Source organism: Pristis pectinata, chromosome 27, assembly GCF_009764475.1.
Source record: "Pristis pectinata isolate sPriPec2 chromosome 27, sPriPec2.1.pri, whole genome shotgun sequence".
NCBI lineage: Eukaryota > Metazoa > Chordata > Chondrichthyes > Rhinopristiformes > Pristidae > Pristis > Pristis pectinata.
The window spans coordinates 3,052,807-3,078,336 of NC_067431.1; the positions used below are offsets into that span (position 1 = coordinate 3,052,807).

At 41.9% G+C, this 25,530-nt stretch overlaps 1 protein-coding gene across 1 annotated transcript in view; it reads right to left on the bottom strand.

Annotated features, from left to right (window-relative positions):
- The window catches only part of ets1 (v-ets avian erythroblastosis virus E26 oncogene homolog 1), a 99,510-nt gene extending 74,480 nt beyond the window's left edge, over positions 1-25,030 (bottom strand). The window contains exons 1-3 of the mRNA XM_052040072.1: positions 24,884-25,030; positions 22,614-22,695; positions 12,411-12,552 (exon numbers count right to left, since the gene is read on the bottom strand). Coding sequence (XP_051896032.1) covers positions 12,411-12,552; positions 22,614-22,682 — 211 coding nt within the window. The 5' untranslated portion in view covers positions 22,683-22,695; positions 24,884-25,030. The remainder of the gene's footprint in view (positions 1-12,410; positions 12,553-22,613; positions 22,696-24,883) is intronic.
- Between the last annotated feature and the right edge of the window lie 500 nt (positions 25,031-25,530).

Below are 25,530 nucleotides of genomic sequence, written 5' to 3' on the forward strand. Positions count from 1 at the left end.
CTGATATACAAACATAGTTACCCATTTTTTGTGTGATACAAATAATCAATGTCACTGTTTATTTATCAATTCTTAAAAAATGTCTCTTAAATTGACTGCTTATGCTTAGTCTGTTGAGGACTAACCAATCAATGTCAAGAAAATGCCACTTAACCTACTGAAATCTGTATATCTGGTGTTTTACATGTCAATGACATGCTTTTAATGGAATGGATGTCTCTGTCCCAGTAAACAGGGCTGAGAGATTAGCTCCAATATTTATCATCTAAATTTATTACATGAAGTTATTTCACTGCCATTTAGAAAGAAACACTATTTAATATGTAGGTATAAGGCAAGTCATTGGCTAATGAGGCAATACTCAACCAAATTTAGATGCCTAGTTAACACTTTATACTCGCCATTAAACCACACATTTTTTGTTATTGAAGAGTGACAAATACATAGCTTATCAGCAAGTCAGAGATCAGTTTAAAAATGGATTTCCCCTCATTGGGCAATGGCACCACACAACCAACTAAACCAAGAAACTGGTGCACTCGATCCCTTACAATAATGAGTCAGCTAATATCTGCTAGGGATATAAAACAGCTGCTATATGCACCTTGTTACCACCTGAAGAGGAGCTTACTCCAAGTTTCACTTTGCAGGAATCAGGACTTGGAGCGAGAGATTTGGAAAAAAGTGAGTCTCTGTGCTTGTGAGTTTCACCTTGCAGGAGTCTAAAAGAAGCACATTTGCAAATTGCCTCATTGGCCAGTTAACAGCAGCCAATAAAAAGAAGTAAGGGTCAAGCAGAGTGGCTATTTTGGAGTAGCCATTGTTAGAGTGGGGGAAGTTGAGGCTTTGGTGAGAAGAGGTGGAGGCTAAGGTGTTGGTGACTTGGAGCAAGAGTGGGAAAATTGAAAAGAAGTAAGTGTCCTTGCTTGTGAGTTTCACTTGTGGGAATGTCAGAGGTAAGTCAGCTAATTGTTAGTTAATAGGTGATTGGCTAATTATCAGCAGCTAATAAAAAGAAGTTAATGTCAAGTGGAGTGGCTACTTTGAGAGGGGCTGCTGCCTAGCCAAAGCGCTGCTGGTTGTCTAAGTGTGGGCTTTGGTGAATGCCAGGCTTCAGTGAGGAGGGTGAGCAACACTAAGGTGAGGGTAGGTTCTTTATTTTCCCTCAAAGCTTTTTAGTCATGGCAGGTGAGCTCAGACCTGTGTCATGCTCCTCCTGTGCGATGTGGGAACTCTGGGAGGCTGCCAGTGTCCCTGATGACTATGCGTGTGGGAAGTGTCCCGTTGCTGCTCCTGACAGATGGTGTGATGGCACTGGAGCTGTGCATGACTTCACTTTGGAGCATCTGTGATGCTGAGAACATTGTGGCTAGCATATTTAGTGAGTTGGTCACACTACAGCTTAAAGGCCTAGGGAATGGGTGACCAACAGTCACTCCAGTAGTAGGGAGGTAGTGCAGGAGTGCCCTGTGGTCATCTCCTTCTGAAACAGATACACTGCTTTGGATACTGTTGGGGGAGATGGCTCATCAGGGGAAGGCAGCAGTAGCCAGGATCATGCACCAGGAGAGGCTCTGCTGGACAAGAAAAAGAGCAGCAGAGGTATTGTGGTAAGAGATTCTATGGTAAGGGAATAGACAAGAGCTTCTGTGGCTGCCACGGGACTCGCGGTTGGTGCCTTGCCTCCTGGGTGCAACAATCAAGGATGTTTCAGAGTAGCTGCAGGGCATACTGGGAGGGTGAACAGCCAGTTGTCGTGGTGCATGTAGATACCAATGATATAGAAAAAAAGTGGGATGAGGTCCTACAAGCTGAATTTAGGGAGCTGGGAGATAGATTAAAATGTAGGACCTCAAAGGTAATAATCTCAGGATTACTACCTGTGCCACATGCTAGTCAGAGTAGGAATAGCAGTGGAGTTGGGATGAATATGTGGCTTGTGCAGGGGGAAGGGTTTTAGATACCTGGGGCATTGGAACCTGTTCTGGGGGAGGTGGGACCAGTACACCTGGGCAGGATGGGGATCAATGTTCTTGGGGGATTGTTTACTTGTGCTGTTGGGGAGGGTTTAAACTAATATGGTGGGTGGGGGGAATTCATGCAGAAAGACAGGGAAGCAAAGCAGAGACTAGAGCAAAAGTTAGAGAAGTGAGAGTGGCGTACAGAAAACTCAAATGCAAAGGACAAAGGTTTCTGGATTCTAAAGGGATAACAAGTGTAAGGGCACTTTATCTGAATGCCTGTAGTATTTGAAATAAGGTCAGTGAACTTGTGGCACAAATCAGTACAAAAGGGTATGATTTAGTGGCCATTACAGAAACATGGTTGCAGGGTGAAGACCAGTGGGAATTAATATCCAAGGATATTGGGTAATATGGAATGATAGGAAGGTAAGGGGGGTGGGGTAATCAAGAATGAGATCAGGGTAATAGTGAGAGACTATATAAGATCCAAGGAGCAGAATCTTGAGTCCATCTGGGTAGAGACTAGGAATAGTAAAGGGAAAAAGTCACGTGGGAGTTGTCTATAGGTCACTGAATAATAGCATTACAGTGGCACAGGCAATAAACCAAGAAATATTTGATGCATGTAAGAATGGAATGGCAGTTGTCATGGGGGACTTTAACTTCCATGTAGATGGGCAAATCAAGTTGGTTGAGCCAGTCTTGAGGAGGACTTCATAGAATGCATCCGTGATAGCTTTCCTGAACAGCATGCAAGTGAACCTTCAAGGGAAAATGTTATCTTGGATCTGGTCCTGTGCAATGAGACAGGTAAAATTAACAATCTTGTAGTTGGGGATTCTCTTGGAAAGAGTGATCACAGTATGACTGAATTTCTCATACAAATGGAGGGTGCAATAGTTCTATCTAAAACCAGTGTATTATGCCTAAACAAGGGAGACTACAACAGGATGAGGGAGAAGTTGGCTAGTGTAGACTGGGAACACAGGCTATGTGGCAGGACAGTGGAAGACTTTCAAAGAAACTTTTCAGTGCTCAACAGAAGTATATTCCAGTTGAAAGCAAGGACAGTAAGGGTGGGGAGAGCCAGCCTTGGATAACTGAGGAAATAAAAGAAAGCATCACCTAAAAGCTCATGCATACAATGTCGCCAAGAGTAGCAGGAAACTGGAAGATTGGGAAGACTTTAAAAAGTAACAAAGAACCACTAAGCAAGCAAAAAGGAAAGGGAAGATGGATTATAAAAGTAAACTAAGCAACTATTTCTTTAATACTTAAAAAGGATAAAGATCCCACTGATTATGCATCTTGTAAACCTATTTCTTTATTAAATGTAGATTCCAAAATATTGGCCTTTAGATTGGAAAAGGTTCTTCCACAAATTATCTCTGAAGACCAGACAGGATTTATTCAAAATCATTATCTACATTTTAATATTAGGAGATTAATGAATATTATATATACCCCTTCATCCCAAATTCCAGAATGTTGTTTCACTAGATGCTGAAAAGGTGTTTGACAGAGTCGAATGGGAATATCTAATCAATACACTTCAAAAATTAATTTTAGACCTAAATTTATCTGTGATTAAAATGATTTATTATGTACCTATGGCTTCAATACTTGGTAATAATCAAAGATCTCCATTGTTTAGGCTTTTTCAAGGTACTAGACAAGGCTGCCCATTTAGCCCTTTATTATCTGATATTGCTTTAGAACCTTTGGCTATTGCACGTCGGGATTCTTCAATTATATGTAGCATTACTTGTGGACAGAAGATTCGTAAGATATCTCTTTACGCAGATGACCTGTTACTTTATATTTCTAATCTGGAGGAATCTATTCCTGCAGTACTATCACTATTAGATCAGTTTAGTGTTTTTCTGGCTATAGAATAAATTTTAATAAGAGTGAACTTTTTCCGTTAAATATGCAAATCCCAATTTACAGCCATTACCTTTTAGATTGGTAACTGACTATTTCATGTATTTAGGTGTTAAAATTACCAAGAAACATAAGGGCTTATTTAAAGTTAATCTACTGCCTTTAATTGACCATGTTAAACAATTATTTACCAAATGGTCCCCACTGTCTCTATCATTGGTAGGCCGAATTAATGTGGTTAAGATGAATATTTTACCAACATTTTCATATTTATTTCAAGCGATTCCAACTTTTGTTCCAAGATTTTTTTTGACACTATTGAATCTAAAATTCTTCCATGTATTTGGCAGAATAAAAAACCCAAGGCTAAGTAAGAAATATTTACAAAAACTAAAAAAGGATGGTGGTACAGCCTTGCCTAACTTTAGATTGTTATTGGGCAATCAATATTAGATATTTAATTTTTTGGATACAAGATTCAGATGTAATTCAACGCCCCAAATGGGTACACCTCAGTACTTGAATTTTCATTAGTTTCTATTTCAGGAGCTCCACTCCCTTTTGCATTTACCAAATTAAGTAAACATATGATTAACCCAATTGTTAAACATACAATATGAATATGGTTTCAATTTTGTACACTTTTTGGATTGAATAAATCTATCAAGTCCCATTCAATATATTTTTTTCTTTCATCCGTCCAGAGTTGACTCAGCTTTTTCCATACGGAAAAGGAAGGGAATAGTATGTTTTCATGATTTATTCATTGATAACTGTTTTTCATCTTTTGAACAATTGTCTAACAAATACAATTTGCCGAGATCACATTTTTTGATATTTGCAAATTAGAAATTTTTTTAAAAGCTACTATACCCTCTTTTCCAACACCTTACAAAACTGAAATTACAGAAAAAATTTTAGGTTTTAATCCTTGTCAGAAGGGCTTGATAGCAATAATTTATGATTTAATTATGAAAATTCATTCAGAACCACTGAACAAAATTAAGAATGAATGGGAGTGAACTCCAGACTTCTTTACCTACAGAGACTTGGAAGAAAATTCTTCATTTATTTAATACATCTTCAATGTGTGCCAGACATTCTTTGATACAGTTTAAGGTAGTTCACAGGACCCATATGTCAAAAGATAAGCTAGCCCGTTTTTACCAACATATAAATCCTATATGTGACACATGTAAATTGAAAGTGGCTTCTTTGACATGTTCTGGTCCTGTCCTCTTGGAAAAATATTGGGAAGATATTTTTAACATTATTTCAAATGTATTGAAGATTGACTTACAACCTCACCCTATCACTGCAATTTTTGGTTTACCAAGGATAGAATCTGGCCATCTATCTGCCTCTGCTAACCGTATGATTGCCTCTGTTACACTAATGGCCAAATGATCCATTCTGCTTAAATGGAAGGATCCAATACCCCCGACTACTTTTCAATGGTTCTCTCAAACTATATCATGTTTAAACTTGGGAAAAAATTAGGAGTGGTACTGTTGATCCTTCGCTTAAATTTGAAGTTTGGAGTCCATTTATTCAATATTTTCACATGATATGAATCCCCTTGTAATAACCTTTCAATTTAGAGGAACGGAGTTGATGACATAATATGGCTCTGCTTCTGTTGAGAAATTTGAGTCTTGTTTTTTTTTGAATTTTTTTCTTTAGCTTAGTTTGGTTTGATATATTTATAATTTTCTTATTGTTTAGGGGATTTTTTCTTATTATAATCTTTCTTTTATATTATTCATTCACTAACAGATCATTGGATCTACAGACTTGTTTATACTTTATTGTTCTTTATGATTATCCATGTCATGATTGTTCTCCTGATCTCCTTGTATTACATGTTTAAACATTGATATATGAATCTGTATTAATTTGGAAGCTAAAAAAGATTGAAAGATAAAGAAAAGTAAACTAGCACAAAATATAAAAACAGATGGTAAATTTTTATAATTACTTAAAGTGGAAAAGGATGGCTTAAGTGAATGTAGGTCATCTGGACGATGAGAAGGGGGAGTTAATATTGGGTAATGTGGAAATGTCCAAGGCCTTGACTTTCAGTCTTCATGGTGGAGGATGCATCTAATATGCCAAAGAGTAATGTTATGGATGCGATGGGCGGTGAGAACCTCGATACCATCACTGTCACTAAAAAGGAAGTGATGAGCAAACTAGTGAGCCTAAAGGTAGACAAGTCCCCTGATCCTGATGGGGTGCATCCCAGGGTACTGAAAGAAATGGTGGAAGTTATAGTAGAGGTGTTTGTGATAATTTACCAAAATTCTCTGGGCAGGTCCTGGCAGATTGAAAGACAGTGAATGTCATGTAACTCCTTAATTTAAAAAAAATGTAGGTAAAAGCTAGGTAACCATAGGCCAGTTAGCTTAATGTCTGTAGTCAGGAAAATGCTTAAAGCTACTATTAAGGAAGAAATAGCGAGATATCTGGAAAGAAATGGTTCCATCAGGCAGACATGGCATGGATTCAGGTAGGGCAGATCCTGTTTGACAAACTTACTGGAGTTCTTTGAGGATATAATGAGCGCAGTGGATAGAGGGGAATAAGTAGATGTTGTATACTTGGATTTCCAGAAGGTGTTTGATAAGGTGCAGCATAAAAAGACTTATCCATAATATAAGGATGCATGGAGTTGGGGGTTTGCGGGTGCAACAGGTTATCAAGAAGGCAAATGAAATGTTGGCCTTCGTTGCTAGAGGGATTGAATTTAAGAGCAGGGAGGTTGTGCTGCAACTGTATAGGGTATTGGTGAAGCCACACCTGGAGTACTGTGTGGTTCTGGTCTCCTTACTTGAGTAAAGATATACTGGCTTTAGAGGTGGTGAACCAGGTTGATTCTGGAGATAAGGGGGGGTTTTAGCCTATGAGGAGAGATTGAGTCTCCTGGGGTTATGCTTGCTGGAATTCAGAAGAATGAGGGGGGGATCTTGAAGAAACCTACAAAATTATGAAAAGGGATAGATAAGACAGGCAGGAAGGTTGTTTCCACTAGTAGGTGAGACTAGAACTAGAGGACTCAGCCTCAAGACTCGGGAATAGATTTAGGACAGAGATGAGGAGAAACTGCTTCTCCCAGTGAGTAGTGAATCTGTGGCATTCTCTGCCCAGGGAAGCAGTAAAGGTTACCTCATTAAATTTATTTCGGACACAAATAGATTTTTGCATAGTAGGGGAATTGAGGGTTATGGGGGGGGGGGGGAAGGCAGGTAGGTGGGGCTGAGTCTACAGTCAGTAAGTGGTGGAGCAGGCCAGATGGCCTACTCCTGCTCCTATTTCTTTATCTATAATGGATGTATAGATATTAAACTGTGTGGGAGAATGGGATATGCATTGTTCATGATTATCAAGGAATTTCAGATCACTCAGTGGGAGCTGAGGTTTCAGTTTCCTGCTTCTGAATTTTAAATTTTATTACCCCTGCTTATTTCAACATCTTTATGCACCATTTATTTTTGTCTTCCTTCCTCGCTGATCCACAGTCTCTTTTGGCTGTTTCATCACTGCCTTCCTCACACAGCAGTTCGTGATTCCACAGGAATTAAAATATAGATTTAAAAGAATATGAAAGAGGAAAAATGAAATCCAAATTATTAGGAGAATGGAAAGTGAGGGAGGAGGAAAATAAATGAAGGTAAAGAAGTAACAAATATGGAAATAAAAGTAAAGGGAACTGTGGGAAATGAGAAGTGAAAGTGAGAGAACAGTCAGTGGGAGATCAGGAAAAAAAAAGTGTGAAAGAGAATGTGAAAATGAAATTTAGGTTAAGTTTCAAGAGTTTTTAAGAAAAAAAACCCTCGGATTAAACACTACAGCCTGCAGGACTCAGTATCAAAATCTCCACTTTGGATAGCTCATTCCTGCTTTATTTGTAGCAGAAGAGAATTGGGGATGGGCAATTAAATGCTGACTCAGCCTGTGAAGCCCACATCCTTTAAATGAATCAAAAAAAATGAACTGGCCACCTTGTCTGCCATCCTTTTTTTGTTTCACTTGCACAACCTGACCTACAGGGATTTTCCCAGTAGATCAAAATATAACATTGCACAGACTACCCAACATCAGCAACACATTACACAGACATGAGCTTATCTGCCCCTCACCTGCTACAATAATTCACCCTACCAGAGAAATACCCTGCTTTGTCTTCCCTATTTTTTCTGCTGCCTTGAGCAACTTATTTCTCCCTTAGTTCTGATGAAGAGTCATAGACCTGAAATATTAGCTGCTTCTCCTTTCATAGATGCTGCCTGACCACCTGAGTTGCACTCTTGATTTTTTTTCATGCAGTACTGAAGAACATTATCCAGGGTTTCAAGCATTGCTAGTTTTCTCTTGGTTTGGATGAGCAGATAAAGTGGGGGCACCACTGTAAATTACTGAATCATTTTGCTTGTTGACTCTAGTGCACCAATGTTAGTGGAAATCACTGCTGTATGTTGTTGTGGCTCTCAAAATTTAAAAAAAAGTGGCACAGGTCATCCAAGAGAATGAGAGGATTTCATGGCCATGTGTCCCAGAAATCCAAGATATTGAATTGGATCTTGTGCTTGAGAAACCAGACAGCAGAGGCCTGACACAGCAGGGTAATCTATGAATAAGACAGAAAAGCCTTGTGATTTGTATCTCAACGTCTGTGACAGCTAAAGAGGTTTAGGAGCAAGTCACCACCAAATCTAGTGGCCAGAGACAAACTATGAACACGAAGTATCTGGGAATGTCACAGCAACAAGAAACCACAAATACTGTTGGCTATCATGGAAACTAAAGTTCAGAATCCACACAAACTTCAGTTTGGTGAAAACTTGGATATTGTGCAACTGTAGACTTAATTATGGAAATGCAACAGATTTTGTGTAGATAGAGGGACTCTCAGTTAGCTTCCATAAACATAAGTGAGCTATTTTCTACAAGGTAAATGGTCAAGGCCACAGTCTGTAAAGCTAAGTAGAAGGAATGACAACCCAGAAAATTGGTGACACCAAACTTGTGGATCTTGGATGACTGGGAAGATTGCCAAGGATAATAAAGTCCATAGTTACAAACACTTGATAAAGGAGGTAGAGGAGAATATTGTCCAAAAAATGATTGAGAATGCTTCAAACACTCCACAGATCAGGCAGCATCTGTGCAGATAGAAACGATTAGTGTTTCTGGTTGATATCTTTCATTGGTTTCATGCTACCTGACCAGCTGAGCATTTCCAGTTTTTAATTTGGGTTTCCAATATTTGCTGCTTTGTCTTATCAATTACTGTAAAGACTTGATTTCAGTGTTGTCAAATTACAGAGAATGCAGAGTGCTCAGAATAGTTTAAAAGAGAATGGAAACTTAAGGAAGTTTCTTGATAAATTGTAGAGAGAAGTAAGATCATGATGAAGCTTAAATGATGACTGAATGTGGTTTGTGATAAGACTCTCAACAGTTGTGTGGTAACCCTAAACAAGGTACAGACACCAGCTGCCTTGCTTGTACTCCCATGAATCACTAAACATTCTAACTGTGGCTTCTGTGCTTTACTGTTTCATTCTGCAATGAACTTTGACATTATGTTTTTGCTGGAAGTAACACCTTTTTCAGTGATACCAGCCAGCAACAGAGTTGGAGACACGAGACTGCAGATGCTGGAATCTGGAGCAACAATCTGCTGTAAGAACTCAGTGAGTCGAGTAGCATCAGTGTGAGGAAAGGAATTGTTGACATCAGGATGCAGAGTTTTGACTCGATGTCAACAATTCCTTTCCTCACACTGATGCTTGATCCAGTGAGTTCTTACAGCAGATTGTTTGTAGCAACAGTTTTGTTTTAACCCATTCTGCATTGCTGCTCTGACCAGATCAGCGATACCAGTAATGATTTTTTTCATTGTAAAGTGTATTTCGTTAAAGAGAAATTAATTGGACCTTCTGAAACAGTCAAAATTTGAGTTTTTTCTTGCAAGACCATAAGCCTCAAGTGTGATACCACAAATTGCAATCCCACAATACTTGGCAGTATACAAGCAATGATCACATTTCAGGTCTTATTCTGTGCTTCAATTAATATTCAATCGGCAGCTTAATGCATAGTGAATGGAGAAATAGAGGGATTTTTCCATTCCTGTGAAAACAACAGGGTTATGAATGCTTTAGTTCAAACTCATCCACAGGTCCTACAGAACTGTCTCTAAGCCTTAGAAGATAAACTTCTGCACCATCACATATTATAGCTCCTTTCCTAAAACAAGTAGAAATGGGAATAGGTCCTTCAGCCCCTTGTGCCTTCTCCCTATTCAATGAAGTGGCTGATGTTCTACTTCTCACAGCTCTTGTTAAGGGACATGGGATTAATCCTGACATCATTCTTGTATATACTCAGTGACTGAGCCTCTGCAGCTCTCTTGGTTCAGAATTCCACAGGTTCTAATATCCAGGTGACAAAATGTTTTCTCATATCTTGAATGGCAAACCCTTTAATTTGAGACTGACTCTTGTTTTCAACACATCTCCACACCTTCCTTGTCAAGCCTGATAAGAATTGTGTCTCTCAATGAGGTCACATCTCAGCCCTCTTAAACTCTAGGGAGTACAGGACCAGTTCACTTAATCTCTCCTTGTGTGACAAATCCACCATCCCAGAAATCAATCTGGGGAACCTTTGCTGCACTCCCTAAAACTCTAGTTTAACTTCCTTGAGTACAGGACCAGATCTCAGCACAATCCAGATGTAATCTCAAAACAGCAAATGCTGGAGAAACACAACAGATCAGGCAGTATCTGTGGCTAGAGAAACAGTTAACACTTCAGAGCAAAGACCCTTCATCAGAACTGTAAAAGTGAGAAAACATGTTAATTTTATGTTGCAAAGTGGTGCAGAGGGATGAAGAGGCAAGTACTTCTGATTGCATAAGGCTAATTGCTCAGGTGGTTCCCAATGTGTCCAGAGCTATCTAATTAAAGATCTCTCACTCATCTATTAACATTGGAATCAGCTTGGAAACCTTGGCTTCACCCTGTCAGACACATTCCCTGTCTCCTATCCAGCCTCTGCAATTTAGTTTCCCAATTCTGATAAAGGGTCTTTGACCTGATATGCTAACTCTTTCTCCTTCCACTGTTTCCAAAATTTTCTTTTTATTTTAAGTTTCTGACATTTTTATTCTCTATGTAACCAGAGCAAAACATCCTTGTTCTTACACTCACATCCTCTTACAATAGCACCAACATACTTTGTCTTCCCAATTGCCTGCTAGAGTTACAAGGTAACTTTGAGTACAAGGAAACAAAGGTGCTACTTTTTCTGTGCTTCTATTTTTCCACATTATATTTCATTTGCCATGAGCTTCCCCTTTCACCTATGCTGTCAAAGTCCCCCTTCAGCCCTCTTCTCAAACAATAAACTTAGATATATTACGCCTTATCACTTCATCCAAATAGTGAATCACTGAAACTCCCTGCATTACCCGACTAGTCACGGTCTGCAACTCGAGTAATCCATTTATTCCTGCTCTGTTTTCCATCCATTAATTAGTCCTCGTTCCACATAAACGTATCACTCAATTCCATGTGCAGTAATGTTGTTGCATTTTGAAATACACCCAAGAACAAGAATTAAAGCAGCATTTTAAGTCCTTTCCACAAAAGGATGGACTATACAAAATTGAGGGGTATAGATAGGGTGAATGCATTGCAGGCTTTTCCCCTCAGGTTGAGTGAGACTAGAACTAGAGGACATAGGTTTAGGGTAAAAGGTGAAATATTCAAGGGGGATCTTCACTCAGTGGTGCGAGTGTAGAATGAGCTGCCAGCGGAAGTAGTAGATGCAGGTTCAATTGTAACATTTTGAGAGGTTTGGATAGGTACATGGATGGGAGGGGTTTGGAGGGATATGGTCTGGGTGCAGGTAGATGGGGTTAGGCAGAAGATCTGGTCTGCATGGACTAGATGGGCTGAAGGGCCTGCTTCTGTGCTATAGTGCTCTGACTAAAGCAGATTAATCTAACTCTACATTTGTCCAGGCTCTTCTAACTGAGCTTTCCCTTTCAAATGCCAAAGGAGCCATTGTGTAGTTCCAGCACTTTCTGGTCTTGTTTCAGTTGCCTTTTCACAAAGGACCCCAAATAAAACTAAAATGAGAGACTTTCACCCAACAGATGAGATACTTCAGAGGTCAGATAGTTAAATTCCATTGGAAAGAGTTCATCAATGAAAGGAGCTTTTGTTTTCTATCAGAAATTGATCATCAGGCTGAGGAGATGAAAGAAAATAATTATAAAGTACAGGGGACCTGAATCATTGAGGGAGAGGAAAGGACCAGCAAAAAATCTTCTGGTGCATGCAAACTCGCATCAAAGATGAATTCAATGTGCCAGGGAGGAAATCTTTCTCCTTCTGTTCAGACTTGACTTAAACCCATTTCCAGAGATGAAATGTGAGTTTTACAACCTACTCCAGAATGAAGTTGGGTATGTTGAGACAACTTAAAATTGCTCTCTTTCAGGAGTAAGATGTGCATAACTAGCAAGTTATGTCATCCCATATCACTTACCTGAAGCACAGTACTCATGCCCAGTTGGTACTTCTTGGGCTGCAAGCTCACCCTGCTGTTGGCAGTAAAATCTTTGTTGGTGGCAGTTGTCAGGAAATCCTACCATTGATGTGCTCTCACTCACGTCAACAGGGACCTGCTTCTGAAACACAGGAAGTGACAGCTCATTTAACAGAAACACACCTCAGATGTATATAAGTATTAGTAACTAACTTATCAGGGAACACAATCCCAGCTTTGTAGATCCAATCAGAAAACCTTTCTCATGTTCTATGAAGTGATGAGAATCCGATACCATGTACAACAGATGCAGAGGATCTTACCTGCAAAACTACTGGGTCAAGCACTCCCGATTAAAGTACACTATGGGTTTAATGCAGAGAGAAGACCCTTCTCTAGCCCATAACTCCTCTGGAGCAGTTATATTAAAGCAAAGCTCCTTCACACTGTTCCAGCAAACAGTGTCATGAAGACATAATGTGCATTTGATACTGAATAAAGCTCCATCTGCACACTTCTAGCTGTCTTGATCTTAAAGGAGCAACCCCTATTATTTTGTTGTGACTTTTTTTCAGTTTCCAACACATCTACACCACAGTCCAGTATGCTCCTAGGCTCACAAATAGACTATGTAAGATGACCTGTCTCCAGAATTGATATAGGCTTGCTTTGGACCAACAACTGGAACCAGACAGTTGAGTGTGAAGTGCATATTCTATGCACTTACACCAAGTAAGGTGTCTAAGACAGGCCTGTGTCCAGAATGTCTGAGTAGTCATTGTTGTACATATCTGTTCTGATCATTTTAGTCTGTGGATTAGTACTCCAATGTATTATACAACTTTGTATGTATTAATCGGCAATCAACAGTTGTGGTGATAGACAGCATAATCCATGCTTTAAAAAAAAAGCAGAAAAACAGTACTTGGTCGCAGAGAATTAGTCTTTACAGCACAGACAGGCCTTTTAGTCCAACTGTCATTTTTGTCCCATACCAGCACCCTCCAATGACAGTATCTAACCTAATCTGTATATTCCAGTTTTTCTTCCTTAGTCCAGCTAGTCCTACTCCCCCTCTCCCCCTGGACCTGCAAATTCTTTCATTTCAGATACTTCACCAGCTCCCTTCTGACACTATGGTTGAACCTGTCCCAGCAGTGTATTCCTGATCCTAACTGCTCACTGCAAAGATGTTTGCCATTCATTCTATTAACCCCTCCATCTACATTGTCTATACACTTCATGATTTTTAAGTCCTCCTACCAGATTCCTTCGCAACCTCCTCTGTTAGAAGGAGAACAACGAGAGTTTCTCCAGTCTATCCGTATAACTAAATATCCTGGAGTCATTTCCTCTAAAGGATTCACATTTTCTTAGTGTGGTGACCAGAACTTGAACACAATCTACCACTTGTGGCCCAATCAAACATTTTAAAGTGACTTTCTCTAGTAACCTGTCCCTTTATTTTAAAGTCCCAACATCCTGCATGCATTTTAACCACTTTCTCTATAAGTCATTCAATTGGACCATGGTTGATCAACCACTTCGGCAGCCTACTCCCACCTTCTTGAATACTTTTAATGGTATAGCATCCACTGCCTTCTGTGATTAAAGAATTCCTCAGATTCACCTCCTTCTGGGTTAAGAAATTTCTCCTCATCTCAGCTCTAAATGACATATCCCTTTATCCTGGTGCTGTGGACTCGGATTCTGGGCTCTCCAGTCATTGGGAACTCCCCACCCCTGTATCTAGTCTTTTAGACTTCTATTTGTTTCTGAGATCCCTACCAGGAATTAGTCCAGTAAACCTTCGTTGCACACTCTCTCCATTGCAGGAACACACTTCCTCAGATTTTCCAGTCCTCAGACACCAGCCTTGACTCATTAAATGTTTGGAAGGCAATGACCAGAGCCTTTGCAATTTCCCTGTACCTTTGACAGCAATCTGAACCAAGTGATTTTATCCAGCTAGCCTGACTACTCTGTCAATATTTAGCCCATCCAGAATCTTAATTGCATCTTCCTATATGAAGACTTTAGCAACAACTTCTTTACTAAAGGAGTGATGTAAAGTACTCATTACCCAAGTCACAGCCTCTACACCACAAGTGATTTCAATTCTTGGTCTCTGACCCACTTTATCCTTTCTCTCATGACCTTTATCCTGTTTTACTCTATCTCTTTGGTCATCCAGTGAGCTCTGACTTTAATTTCTCTACCCTTCTCCCTTGTGGCAAATCCATGTGGTTGCAAGCTCCCTGACATCCTCATTGGATTTGTCAGGGATTATCTCAAATTTATAGCTACTACCTTTGAACTGTTCCTTGTATCAAAGTACTCTCTCTGCAATAACTATATTTTACTATGCCAACTTTCAATCAAGATCACAAAACATGAAGAGTTTCATCTTATTCTTATTTCTTTTATGTTCTTTGTTAATTTACGTAAGCATGTACAAACTAGAAGCAGAGTAAGCTGCTCAATCCCTCAAGCCTATTCCACCAATCTACCTCAAACAGTTTTCCTACTCTTTGGTTCCCTTGATTCCTTTAACATCCTGAGATCTTTCCATCTGCTTGAATACAATCAATGACTGAGCTTTCATGGCACTCTGGCGTACAGAATTCAAAAGATTCACACCCCTGGAGAATTTTTTCTTCATTTGTCCTAAACACCCTATCCCCTATTTTGAGACTGTAAACCCCATTCCTAAACTCAGCCAAGGGATACATTCCATAGAATATAGAACCATTCAGGCCCTTTGGCCCACCATGTTGTGCTGACCTTTAAACCACACCTAAGACTGACTAACCCCTTCCTCCCATATATCCCCCTATTTTTAAACTCCTCCATATGCTTATCTAACAATCTTTTGAACTTGACCAATGTACCTGCCTCCACCACCACCCCAGGCAGCACATTCCATGCACCAACCACTCTCTGGGTGGAAAAACCTCCCTCTGATATCTCCCTTGAACTTCCCACCCATTACTTTAAAGCCAGCCCTCTTGTATTGAGTATTGGTGCCCTGGGAAAGAGGTGCTGGCTGTCCACTCTATTCCTCTCAATATTTTGTATACCCTCAATATAATGTCTCCCCTCATCCTCCTCCTCCTCCAATGAGTAAAGCCCTAGCTCCCTTAGTCTCTCCTCATAATCCATACTCTCCAATCCAGGCAGCATTCTGGTAAATCTCCTCTACACCCTTTCTAATGCTTCCACAGCCTTCCTATAATGAGGCGATCAGAATTGGACACAGTACTCCAAGTGTGGTCTAACCAGAGTTTTGTAGAGCTGCATCATTACCTTGTGGCTCTTAAACTTGATCCCACGACTTACGCTAACATCCCATAAGCTTTCTTAACTACCCTATCCACCTGTGAGGCAACTTTCAGGGATCTGTGGATATGAACCCCCAGATCCCTCTGCTCCTCCACACTGCCCAGAATCCTGCCACTAACCAACACCTTGGAGTTTGTCCTTCCAAAGTGTACCACCTCACACTTCTCCAGATTGAACTCCATCTGCCACTTGTCAGCCCCTATCAATATCCCTCTGTAAGCTTCGACAGCCCTCCACACTATCCACAACACCACCGATCTTTGTGTCATCTGCAAACTTGCTAACCCAGCCTTCCACCCACTCATCTAATTCATTAATAAATATCACAACAAGTAGAGGTCCTGGAACTGATCCTTGTGGGACACCACTGGTCACAGCCCTACGGTCCAAATGCACTCCCTCCACCACAACCCTCTACTTTCTACAGGAAAGCAAATTCTGAATCCACACAGCCAAGCCTCCCTGAATTCCATGCCCTCTGACCTTCTGAAGAAGCCTACCATGTGGAACCTTGTCAAACACCTTACTAAAATCCATGTAGACCACATCTACTGCACTACCCTCATCAATCTTCCTGGTCACCACCTCAAAGAACCCTATCAGGCTTGTGAGGCAAGATCTTCCCTTCACAAAGCCATGCTGGCTGTGCCTAATCAGTCCATGATTCTCTAAATGCTCATAGATCCTATCTCAGAATCCTTTCTAACAGCTTACCCACCACAGACATAAGGCTCACTGGTCTGTAATTCCCTGGACTATCCCTACTACCTTTTCTGAATAAGGGGACAACATTTGCCACCCTCCAATCCTCTGGTACCATTCCCATGGACAACGAGGACCCAAAGATCCTAGCCAATGGCTCAGCAATCTCCTCCCTTGCCTCGCGAAGCAGCCTGGGGAATATTCCGTCAGGCCCCGGGGACTTATCTGTCCTAATATTTTCTAACAACTCCAACACATCCTCTCTTGATATCTACATGCTCTAGAACATTAACCTTACCAACACTGTCCTCAGCATCATCAAGACCCCTCTCCTTGGTGAATACTGAAGAGAAGTATTCATTGAGAACCTCACCCACTTGCACAGCTTCCCACCTTTGTCTTTAATTGGACCTACCTTTACTCTCGTCATCCTTCTGCTCTTCACATGAGAAAAAAGCCTTGGGATTCTCCTTAACCCTACTCACCAAAGCCTTTTCATGTCTCCTTCTTGCTCTCCTCAGCCCTTTAAGTTCCTTCCTTACTACTCTATATTCCTCAGGAGCCCCATCTAATCCTTGCTGCTTACACCTTGTGTATGTTGCCACCTTCTTCCTAACTTGTTGTTCCACCTCTCTTGTCACCCATGGTTTCTCCACCCTGCCATTCCTTCTCTGTCTCACCAGGAGAAATTTATCCCTAACATCCTGCAACAGATCCCTGAACATTGACCACATCTCCATAGCACATTTCCCTTCAAAAATGTCATCCCAATTTACACTCAAGTTCTCGCCTTATAGCCTCATAATTTGCCCTTCCCCAATTAAATATTTTCCTGTCCTCTCTGCTCCTATCCCTGTCCATGACAATGCTAAAGGTTAGGGAGCAGTGGTCACTGTCCCCCAAATGCTCACCCACTGATAGATCTGTTGCCTGTCCCAGTTCATTACTTAAAACTAGATCTAATATGGCATTCCCTCTGGTTGGCCTGTCAACATACTGTGACAGGAATCCATCTTGGACATACTTAAACTCTGCCCCATCTAAACCTTTAGCACTAAGTAGGTGCCAAGCAATATTTGGGAAGTTGAAGTCTCCCATGATGATAACCCTGTTATTCTTGCACCTTTCCAAAATCTGCCTCCCAATCTGCTTCTCAGTATCCCTGCTGCTACCAGGGGGCCTATAGAATACTCCCAGTAGAGTAACTGCTCCTTTCTTGTTCCTAACTTCCACCCATACTGACTCTAGAGAAGATCCTTCTACATTATCCACCCTTTCTGCAGCTGTAATAGTATCCCTGACCAGTATTGCCACCCTCTTCTTCTCCCCCATCCCTTTTTAAAACACTGAAAACCAGGAATATTCGATATCCATTCCTGCCCTGGTGACAGCCAAGTCTCTGCAAGGGCCACAATATCATAGTCCTGTGTACTTATCCAAGCTCTCAGTTCATGACCATTATTCCTGATACTACTTGCATTTAAGTAAATGCACTTTAGCCCATCCACCTTTCTACTTTTATAGCCTGTACTCTGCTTCTCCTTCCTCAAAGCCTCTCTACCTGTCAGATCTGACTTTTTTCCCCATCCACTTCTTCCTCTGACCTACCCCTCTGGTTCCCATCCCCCTCACAAACTAGTTTAAACCCTCCCAAACCACCTTGGCAAACCTGCCTGCAAGGATATTGCCCCCCCCCCCCCCCCCCCCCCTCTGGTTCAGGTGTAACCCGTCCTCTCTGTACAGGTCTCACCTTCCCCAGAAGAGATCCCAATGATCCAAAAATCTAAAACCTTCCCTCCTGCACCAACTTCTCAGCCATGCATTCATTTGCCATCTCATATTCCTACCTTCACTATCACGTGGCACTGGCAGCAATCCTGAGATTGCTACCCTTGAGGTCCTGTTCTTCAGCCTTCTGCCTAGCTCTCTGAACTCACTTTTCAGGACCTCATCCCTCTTCCTACCTATGCCGTTGGTACCAATGTGAACCACTGCTTCTGGCTGTTCTCCCTCCCACTCAAGAATCCTGTGGACCCTATCAGAGACATCCCAGACCCTGGCAACTGGGAGGCAAGATACCATCTGGGATTCATGCTCACTGCCACAGAACCTATCTGTTTCCCTGACTATCGAATCCCCTATCACTACTACCCTCCTCTTCTCCTCTCTTCCCTTCTGTTCTTCCCACATCTACTGTTAAGCCCAAGAATCTTGTATGCTCCAGTGAGGTCATGCTCATTCTTCTAAGCCCTTGTGAATGATGGCTAAGCCTACTCATTCTCTCCTCAGAGACCCGCCTGTCCAGGCACTAGTTTGATAAAACTCCACTGCTCTCTATCCAAAGCAAGTATCTTCTTTCTTTGGTGAGAAGACTCAGACTACACACAATACCCCAGATGAAGCCTAACCATGGCCCTACATATGTGGGAAGACACCTTTATTCTTGTACTCAAATACTCCTGTGATGGAGGCAAATGGTTTATTGGCCTTTTTTTCTTGTAAAAGAACAAAGTCCCTTTGACCATCAACATTTCCCAGTCTCTCACCATTTTAACAACTATTCAGCATTCCTGGTCTCTCTACTAAAGTGAATAACCTCACATTTTCTGCAATGTACTCCATCTGTCACTTTGCATCCTTATTAACGTTCCCACCTTATTTCATGGTCATCAGCAAACCTGAAATATTCCCATCACAACTACTATTCAGAGACCTGTAAACCACTCCCACCAGATTTGTTTCCCGCTTCTATTTAGTTCCACCCAAACTGATTCTCATTCTGTACCACAATCTCTCAATCCCAGATCTTTTCTGAATATTGCACTCATCTTATCACTTAAGAGTGCTACACTACCCTTTTTACCTGTCCTACCTAAATGTCAAATACTCTGGAATATTTTGTTTCCAGCTTTGGTCATTGAAGCCTCATTTCTGTTATGGCAATGAGATCACATCCATTTATGACTATTTTTGATGTTAATTCATCCACTTCGTTGCACCTGCAGCTTGCTTTTTAGCTGTGGTGCCTTTAGATCCATCTTTGAACATTTTGCTAAACTTTGATCCTAATTGCTGCTTGCTTTTTGTTTCTGATACTGACTTATGTGGCTTCCACTTATAACTTCCACTTTCAGCTTTGTTGCTCTCCTTCCTGCCTCTTCTGGTAGATTTCCATGCCCCTTTCAAGCTAAATTAAACTCCCCCAAAAGTACAAGCAAACTATGCTGAGAGGGAATTGGTCTTGGACTTGGCTGTGTTGTACAAGTCTCAACTGCCACAGAAGCAATCCTAAAGTCTCAGAAATGCAAAACCCTCCCACCTGGATCACATCTCCAGCCACACATTCATTTGCTATATCCTTCTATTTCTGTACTTGGTTAGGACATGGCACTGGGGCCAGTCATGAGATTATTATCTGTGAGGTCCTTTCAGCCTCTTTCCTAAAACCTACCAACATCAATGGCAACACAGTTTCCTTCAATATCTAATGCCAAGTGTGCCCTCAGCTACTGAGAAATCCTTCAGACACACATTGGTTCAAAGCTTGTATTTTAGCATTTAAATTCAAATTGATCATTTCAAAGAGAAGTAATGGCCCAAGGCACAGGGGCTCTCAGTGGTCAGTGAACAGATGAAGTATGATATTCCCATTGGTCTCTGGTATTGTCTCTGTTCTAACACCAGGGAATTTAAATGGAGCATCCATTAACCATTACAAAGATGAGAACATTTTATAATTATGTTGACCTACTGTATCCTCACTGATATTGTAATAAAGTAATTATTTTTCTCTGCTTGTTCTCCTAAATCATACCTTCCCAGAGACCCAGAAATGAACAACTTTGGACCTTCTGGACTGCCTGCTTCAATGCTATTCCCCCAAGCCACTGGTAAACCTACAGGAGTTAATACAACTGCCTTTACACATTGATGTATCTTGTAGAGGCAGGGGAATAGAAATTGGATGGTGCTCAAACATCTGCAGGAATCAGAATGCATGAATAATCCACACATATTCAACCTAGCATAGGAAGCACAAAACTTGTGCTCTCCCCTCATTATCATGATAGTAGTATGTGGCCCATACCAACTGCTGTTTATTGCATTAGTGCACACCCTCAGGGTGCAATTTAGTGAATGGCTGGTACCAGTTGAAGCTCACTTGTGCTAATTGAAGCCATGCCTGAATCTGTTAAAGGATTTCCTCACTGCCTGCAAACACTGGTGGAAGGTGCCGAGACTGTGGGAAGCCATGATGGAACACACAAGAACAAGTGACCAGACTTTTGAGATGCAGCTCTAAATGCCTTGGGAGGTTAAAGTGAAGAGGACTAAACTGATGACTCAGAATGCAGTGGCTGAGCAGGTCATCCAGGTCCATAGGTGGACAGCATTGGAGTGTGGGTTAAAGACAGAAGTCAACTTGAGCAGCCAAAGACCAAGGACATGAAAAATGTTGTAAAAATTGTAACAAACTCATCTAAACTATAGTAGTCGGTGTCACCTGAAGACTAGTCCAGAGCTGCATGAGGTTGGCTTTCACAGCAATCTGTAGTCTCCTCCACATCATTTGCAGCCTGGGGAATACTGTGGGAGAGCAATAGAAGAGGCAAAGCTGAACAGGTGCCAGGCAGCAAGGAGATGCACAAGGGTGACTTGTCAAAGATTGCATAGCTTATGTATTCTTGAATTGTGGTTGATCAGATACAGAGACAGAAGGTAGTGTGGAAACTGTGGTGGAATGAAGAATGGTTATGTTGTTTATATTTTTGCATAGAATGCAGTTGTCATAACCTAGACAGCATGTCATGACCCTACCTAACCTGCCTTTGGGTAGCACTGCTTGTATTGAGCTAGTCAGGCAGCATTTGTGGCAAGGGAGATGGTTAACTCTTCAACCATTACATTCCTACCTCATCAACCTGAAAGATGCTTGGGGGATGGACATTCCTAGCCACAGCCACTGACCTCCACCAGAAGGGAGGCTTTGCCTTTTGGCTTCTCTCCCCTTGCTGCTTGTTGTGCTGGAAACTCATGAGGGCCCAAGATGAAAACTTCTCGAAGTTACAAACATGCCTTCACCCTTACAATGTTCAAAACACTCCCATGTTTCCACTGTTCCAAGGCTCTGCATGACTAATTCCAACAAGCTAAACTCTGAATGATCTGATCAAACTTGCAAATAATTAATGATCCTTTTATAAAGCTCAAGTGCAGAGCTTGTCCTGGTTCCCTGGACATGGTTACACAAAGTGCTGATTGTATTTCCCAGAATCAATTTCAGTCTTGGCATCAACTGGTTCTTGAATGAGGATTGGCATTATCCCTGGGTGCTCTGTGCACTGTACATTATATGCATAGAATTGCAGGATTGAAAATATAATTCTCACCCTATGAGCTATATAGATTATACCATTCAATACTTAACTTGCATATAAAAGAATGACGATTCTGTTTTACCGCACTTTCTAACAAACCAAAGAACTCCACAGCTCTGCAGATCATGCTCCACGTATTTGCTCACTAAACCTACCTATGTTCCCCTGCAGACTCTTTATATTCTTCCCAGTTTGCTTTCCCACCTAGCTTTGTATCATCAATAAACCTGGACACTTTGCTCTCTTCTTTCTCCTCCCTTGTCAATATAGATTCTGAAAAGCTGAGGCCACCCTCACTGATTTGAGGGCCCATTATTGATTCTCATACACCCCCAGTCACGTAGCTTGCCACACAGAAAATGCTCCCTGTCTTCTGCACTTTAACTGCTCCTCAAACCATGATGAAACATTATCCTTAATCAAGTAGATTCTTATTTCATCTAACAATCCTTTGTGTGTCACTTTATCAACTGTCCTTCATCCAGATAGTGTAGTGTTAACCCTCTGGTTCTCCCTTATCCACCCTGTCAGTGATATCCTTAAAATACTCTACCCCAGCAAACCATGACTTCCTTTCATTAAAGCAGGCTGGATCTACTCAGTCACAGTTGGATTTTCTGAATGGTCTCTCACAATGTTTTTAAGATTGAGGATATATTGGGGCTAAGAGAGTGAATGTTGCTTCTGTGTCTCTGGCACCTTTTCCTGCATTGTACTCTATAACCACTCACTGCCTTTCAGAGCTCCAAGAACAGGTTGCTTGAATGTCTGTACAACTTACCATCTGGCCCATGTAAAGTAGAGGGTAGGAACTGCAGCTTCCAGTCATTACCTCAGGGTAATAATTCATCTTTAAGGTCAGCCTAAAACCACAAGAAGCAAAAGGTTTTTTTTTATTGTTAGATCCTCTGATAGTCCCCAGGAAGGGAAACAACAACCTAGTTTGAACTTGTTTCACAATTTGTAATGGATTCTCAATTCTTAATGGATTGCTCTCAATCTTTTGCACACATTTGTATCAAAGTTAAAATATGACAGTCAGTCACTACTTACTTTCTGGCAATAGATTCCCGCTTTACTGATAATGACAGTTTAACCATGATTAAGGTGTTTGTTATGTTGTTAATATGACTAGTAGTAAAACATGGGGTCAAGATGAGGTGAGCAGTGATTTGCCTTGTTGAGTGCTTGGTCCTGACATGAACAGAGGACACACAGATACCACTTGTGTCAGATTGTCCAACCAGCAGGTTGCAGGAGAACTGCCACTACTTCCCTTTGTTTCCAGTCAGAAAGTGGCCGGATTGGTGGATTGGCTTTCCAAGCTCTGAGCTGGCTACCTTCTAATAATGACGCATCTGTAAGGCTGATCCAGCACCAGGTCACTGGCAGATGGAAGTTCCCAGCCTATGCATCAGGGGGCACCAGCCCTCTCACCTCTGCTGGACTGCTGAACGAAGTGAGGCTCTGGGAAGGCCCAAGGTCTCCAGGATGGAGGGTTGGAGGTGGCAGTAAATCGGGTCTCCAGATAGTTGGCCAAAATACCAGCCAGCAAGACAGGAGTATTCTGGGCAAACTGGTAAATGAAGGTAGAGCTGGTCTTTGTTCAGTGGGAATTTGAAAAATACATTTCATGAACTGTTTTGCATTTTTTTTGGAGTTGTATGTAGGTAGGAGATCATTCCCCACCTTGAAACACCATGCAGCCAGGAGACATCAGCGAGGGTGTCCATGTCAATCATCTGTGAAACAACAGAAGTGAGACCTCCCCCCTCCACCGTGGTGATCAGTGAGCAGCATTCTCAAGGCCTCTCAGTACTGGGTAGTGGCTGTATGTTGAGGTGGACAAGCCATTTTAATGCTGATACAGAGTCACGCAGAATGCCCCTCACCCTCTGCTCTGTACAATGATTCATATGTTCTACTCTGCACAATGATTTATGTAGGGACAATAACTGAGAGATTCTTGCATTCCATTAGTGTGCATTGTTCACAATGATTAATACATTGTTAACAGTTGTGTACCAGATGAGTTTGCATAGAATAGTATCATTAATCCTGCACTTAATCACTCCAACACTGGCTGCTTTGCCGTCAGCTGCCAGAGCCCTGCAATCCGGAATTCCTCCCGAAATCTCTCCACCCCTCTTTCCGCCTGAAGGATGTTTCTTAAACGTATTTATTTGCAGCAAGCTTTTGGATATCTGCCCTGTTATCACCTTATGAGTCTCCGTTGTCATTTATCTGCCTCCACTGCACTTTCTCTGTAACTGTAACACGATATTCTGCATTCTGTTTTCCCCCTTGTACTACCTCAATGGATGTATGTGTGACATGATCTGTCCGGATCGCACGCAAACAAAAGCTTTTCACTGTATTGTCAATGTGACAATAACAAACCAATGACTGTGTTAAAATGTTTGATAATACTCCTGCGGTGCACCTTGCGTTAAAGTTAAAGGTGGTTTATGCACACGAATTACTATTGTTCACAATAACTAATAACCCAGTTTGAACACCAGTGTCGTAGTCTGCGGTCCACAATGCCGTACACACTCCACGCATGACGGTCACAAGTTGCGCATCTCCCTGAGCACGTTGTGTGGTGACCAATGCGCCCGTTGCCGTGATTAATACATTGGTGCTTTTGGATTGATGTCGTGCACGGTCCGTGCTGCATACTACCGTATGCAATGGCTGATGTCGTTGTAACTAATGCACGCAATGCTGCGCAGAGCGACCGGAATACTCGTGCACAACGGTGGAGGTAATTGTGCAGAGCAACGCTGCATTGATGGGACGGGACCAAAGCGCTGGGACTTGCTCAGCGCACACTGGTTTCCTGGAAGCGGCACCCTCTGCCTTGCATCAGATCGGGCTGTCCCGTGTTCAGACCGCTCAAGTTTAGTGAACCCGAAGCGGGGAATTCCTTGTTTGGAATTGCGAGCTTTCATTGACATCGGCCAGGGATACCAAACCACAGCAGCAGAGGTTTTAAAGCAAAAGAACATGCCTCATTAATCTCCGCGTGTGCGACAAAGCAGCTTGTACCTGGAGGCTCGGTGTGGCGACTGTGGTCCTGCGGCGGCTGAAGTCCTCTCCCTGCTCCTTGTGGAGATGGCTGTCTGTAGTGATCCCAATCCCTCCGCCGCTCGCCCTGCTTGCACCGCAGCCTTCTCGCCTCCTACCAACCTTCAAATCCTCGGGGCCAGAGTGTCCGGGACAGTCCAGGACTCCACCTATTTAACAGCCCAGTGTCATTTACATCACGTCCTACCGGATCCTAACCTTCCTGAAACAGGAATCGTGACCCACCCGAGACTGGTCTGGTTACAAATGCTTCGGCATATTCACGATTCAATGTCGCACAACCAGAAACATCACTGTCCTGGGAAATCCACTCTCGGCCCTTCAAAATGATGGCAATTTGGAACTTTGATGTTCAGACCTTCAAAGACAAGCAGGAGCCCAGGCAACTGGGCATGGCAACCAAGATTAGAGTGGCAGGAAGAAGGTTACTGAGAACATCAGGACCAGGCACTAAGTGACAAGAATGGGTCAGAGTGCACTGCCCAAGCATACATTGAGCAGGGAAACAACCACTGCAGTGGCTGGGGTAATACTTTACGCAAAGGTAGATGGTTGTTGTTCGACGTAAATCGTCCGGACCCAGGGCATCACTGCAGAAGTTCCCCATG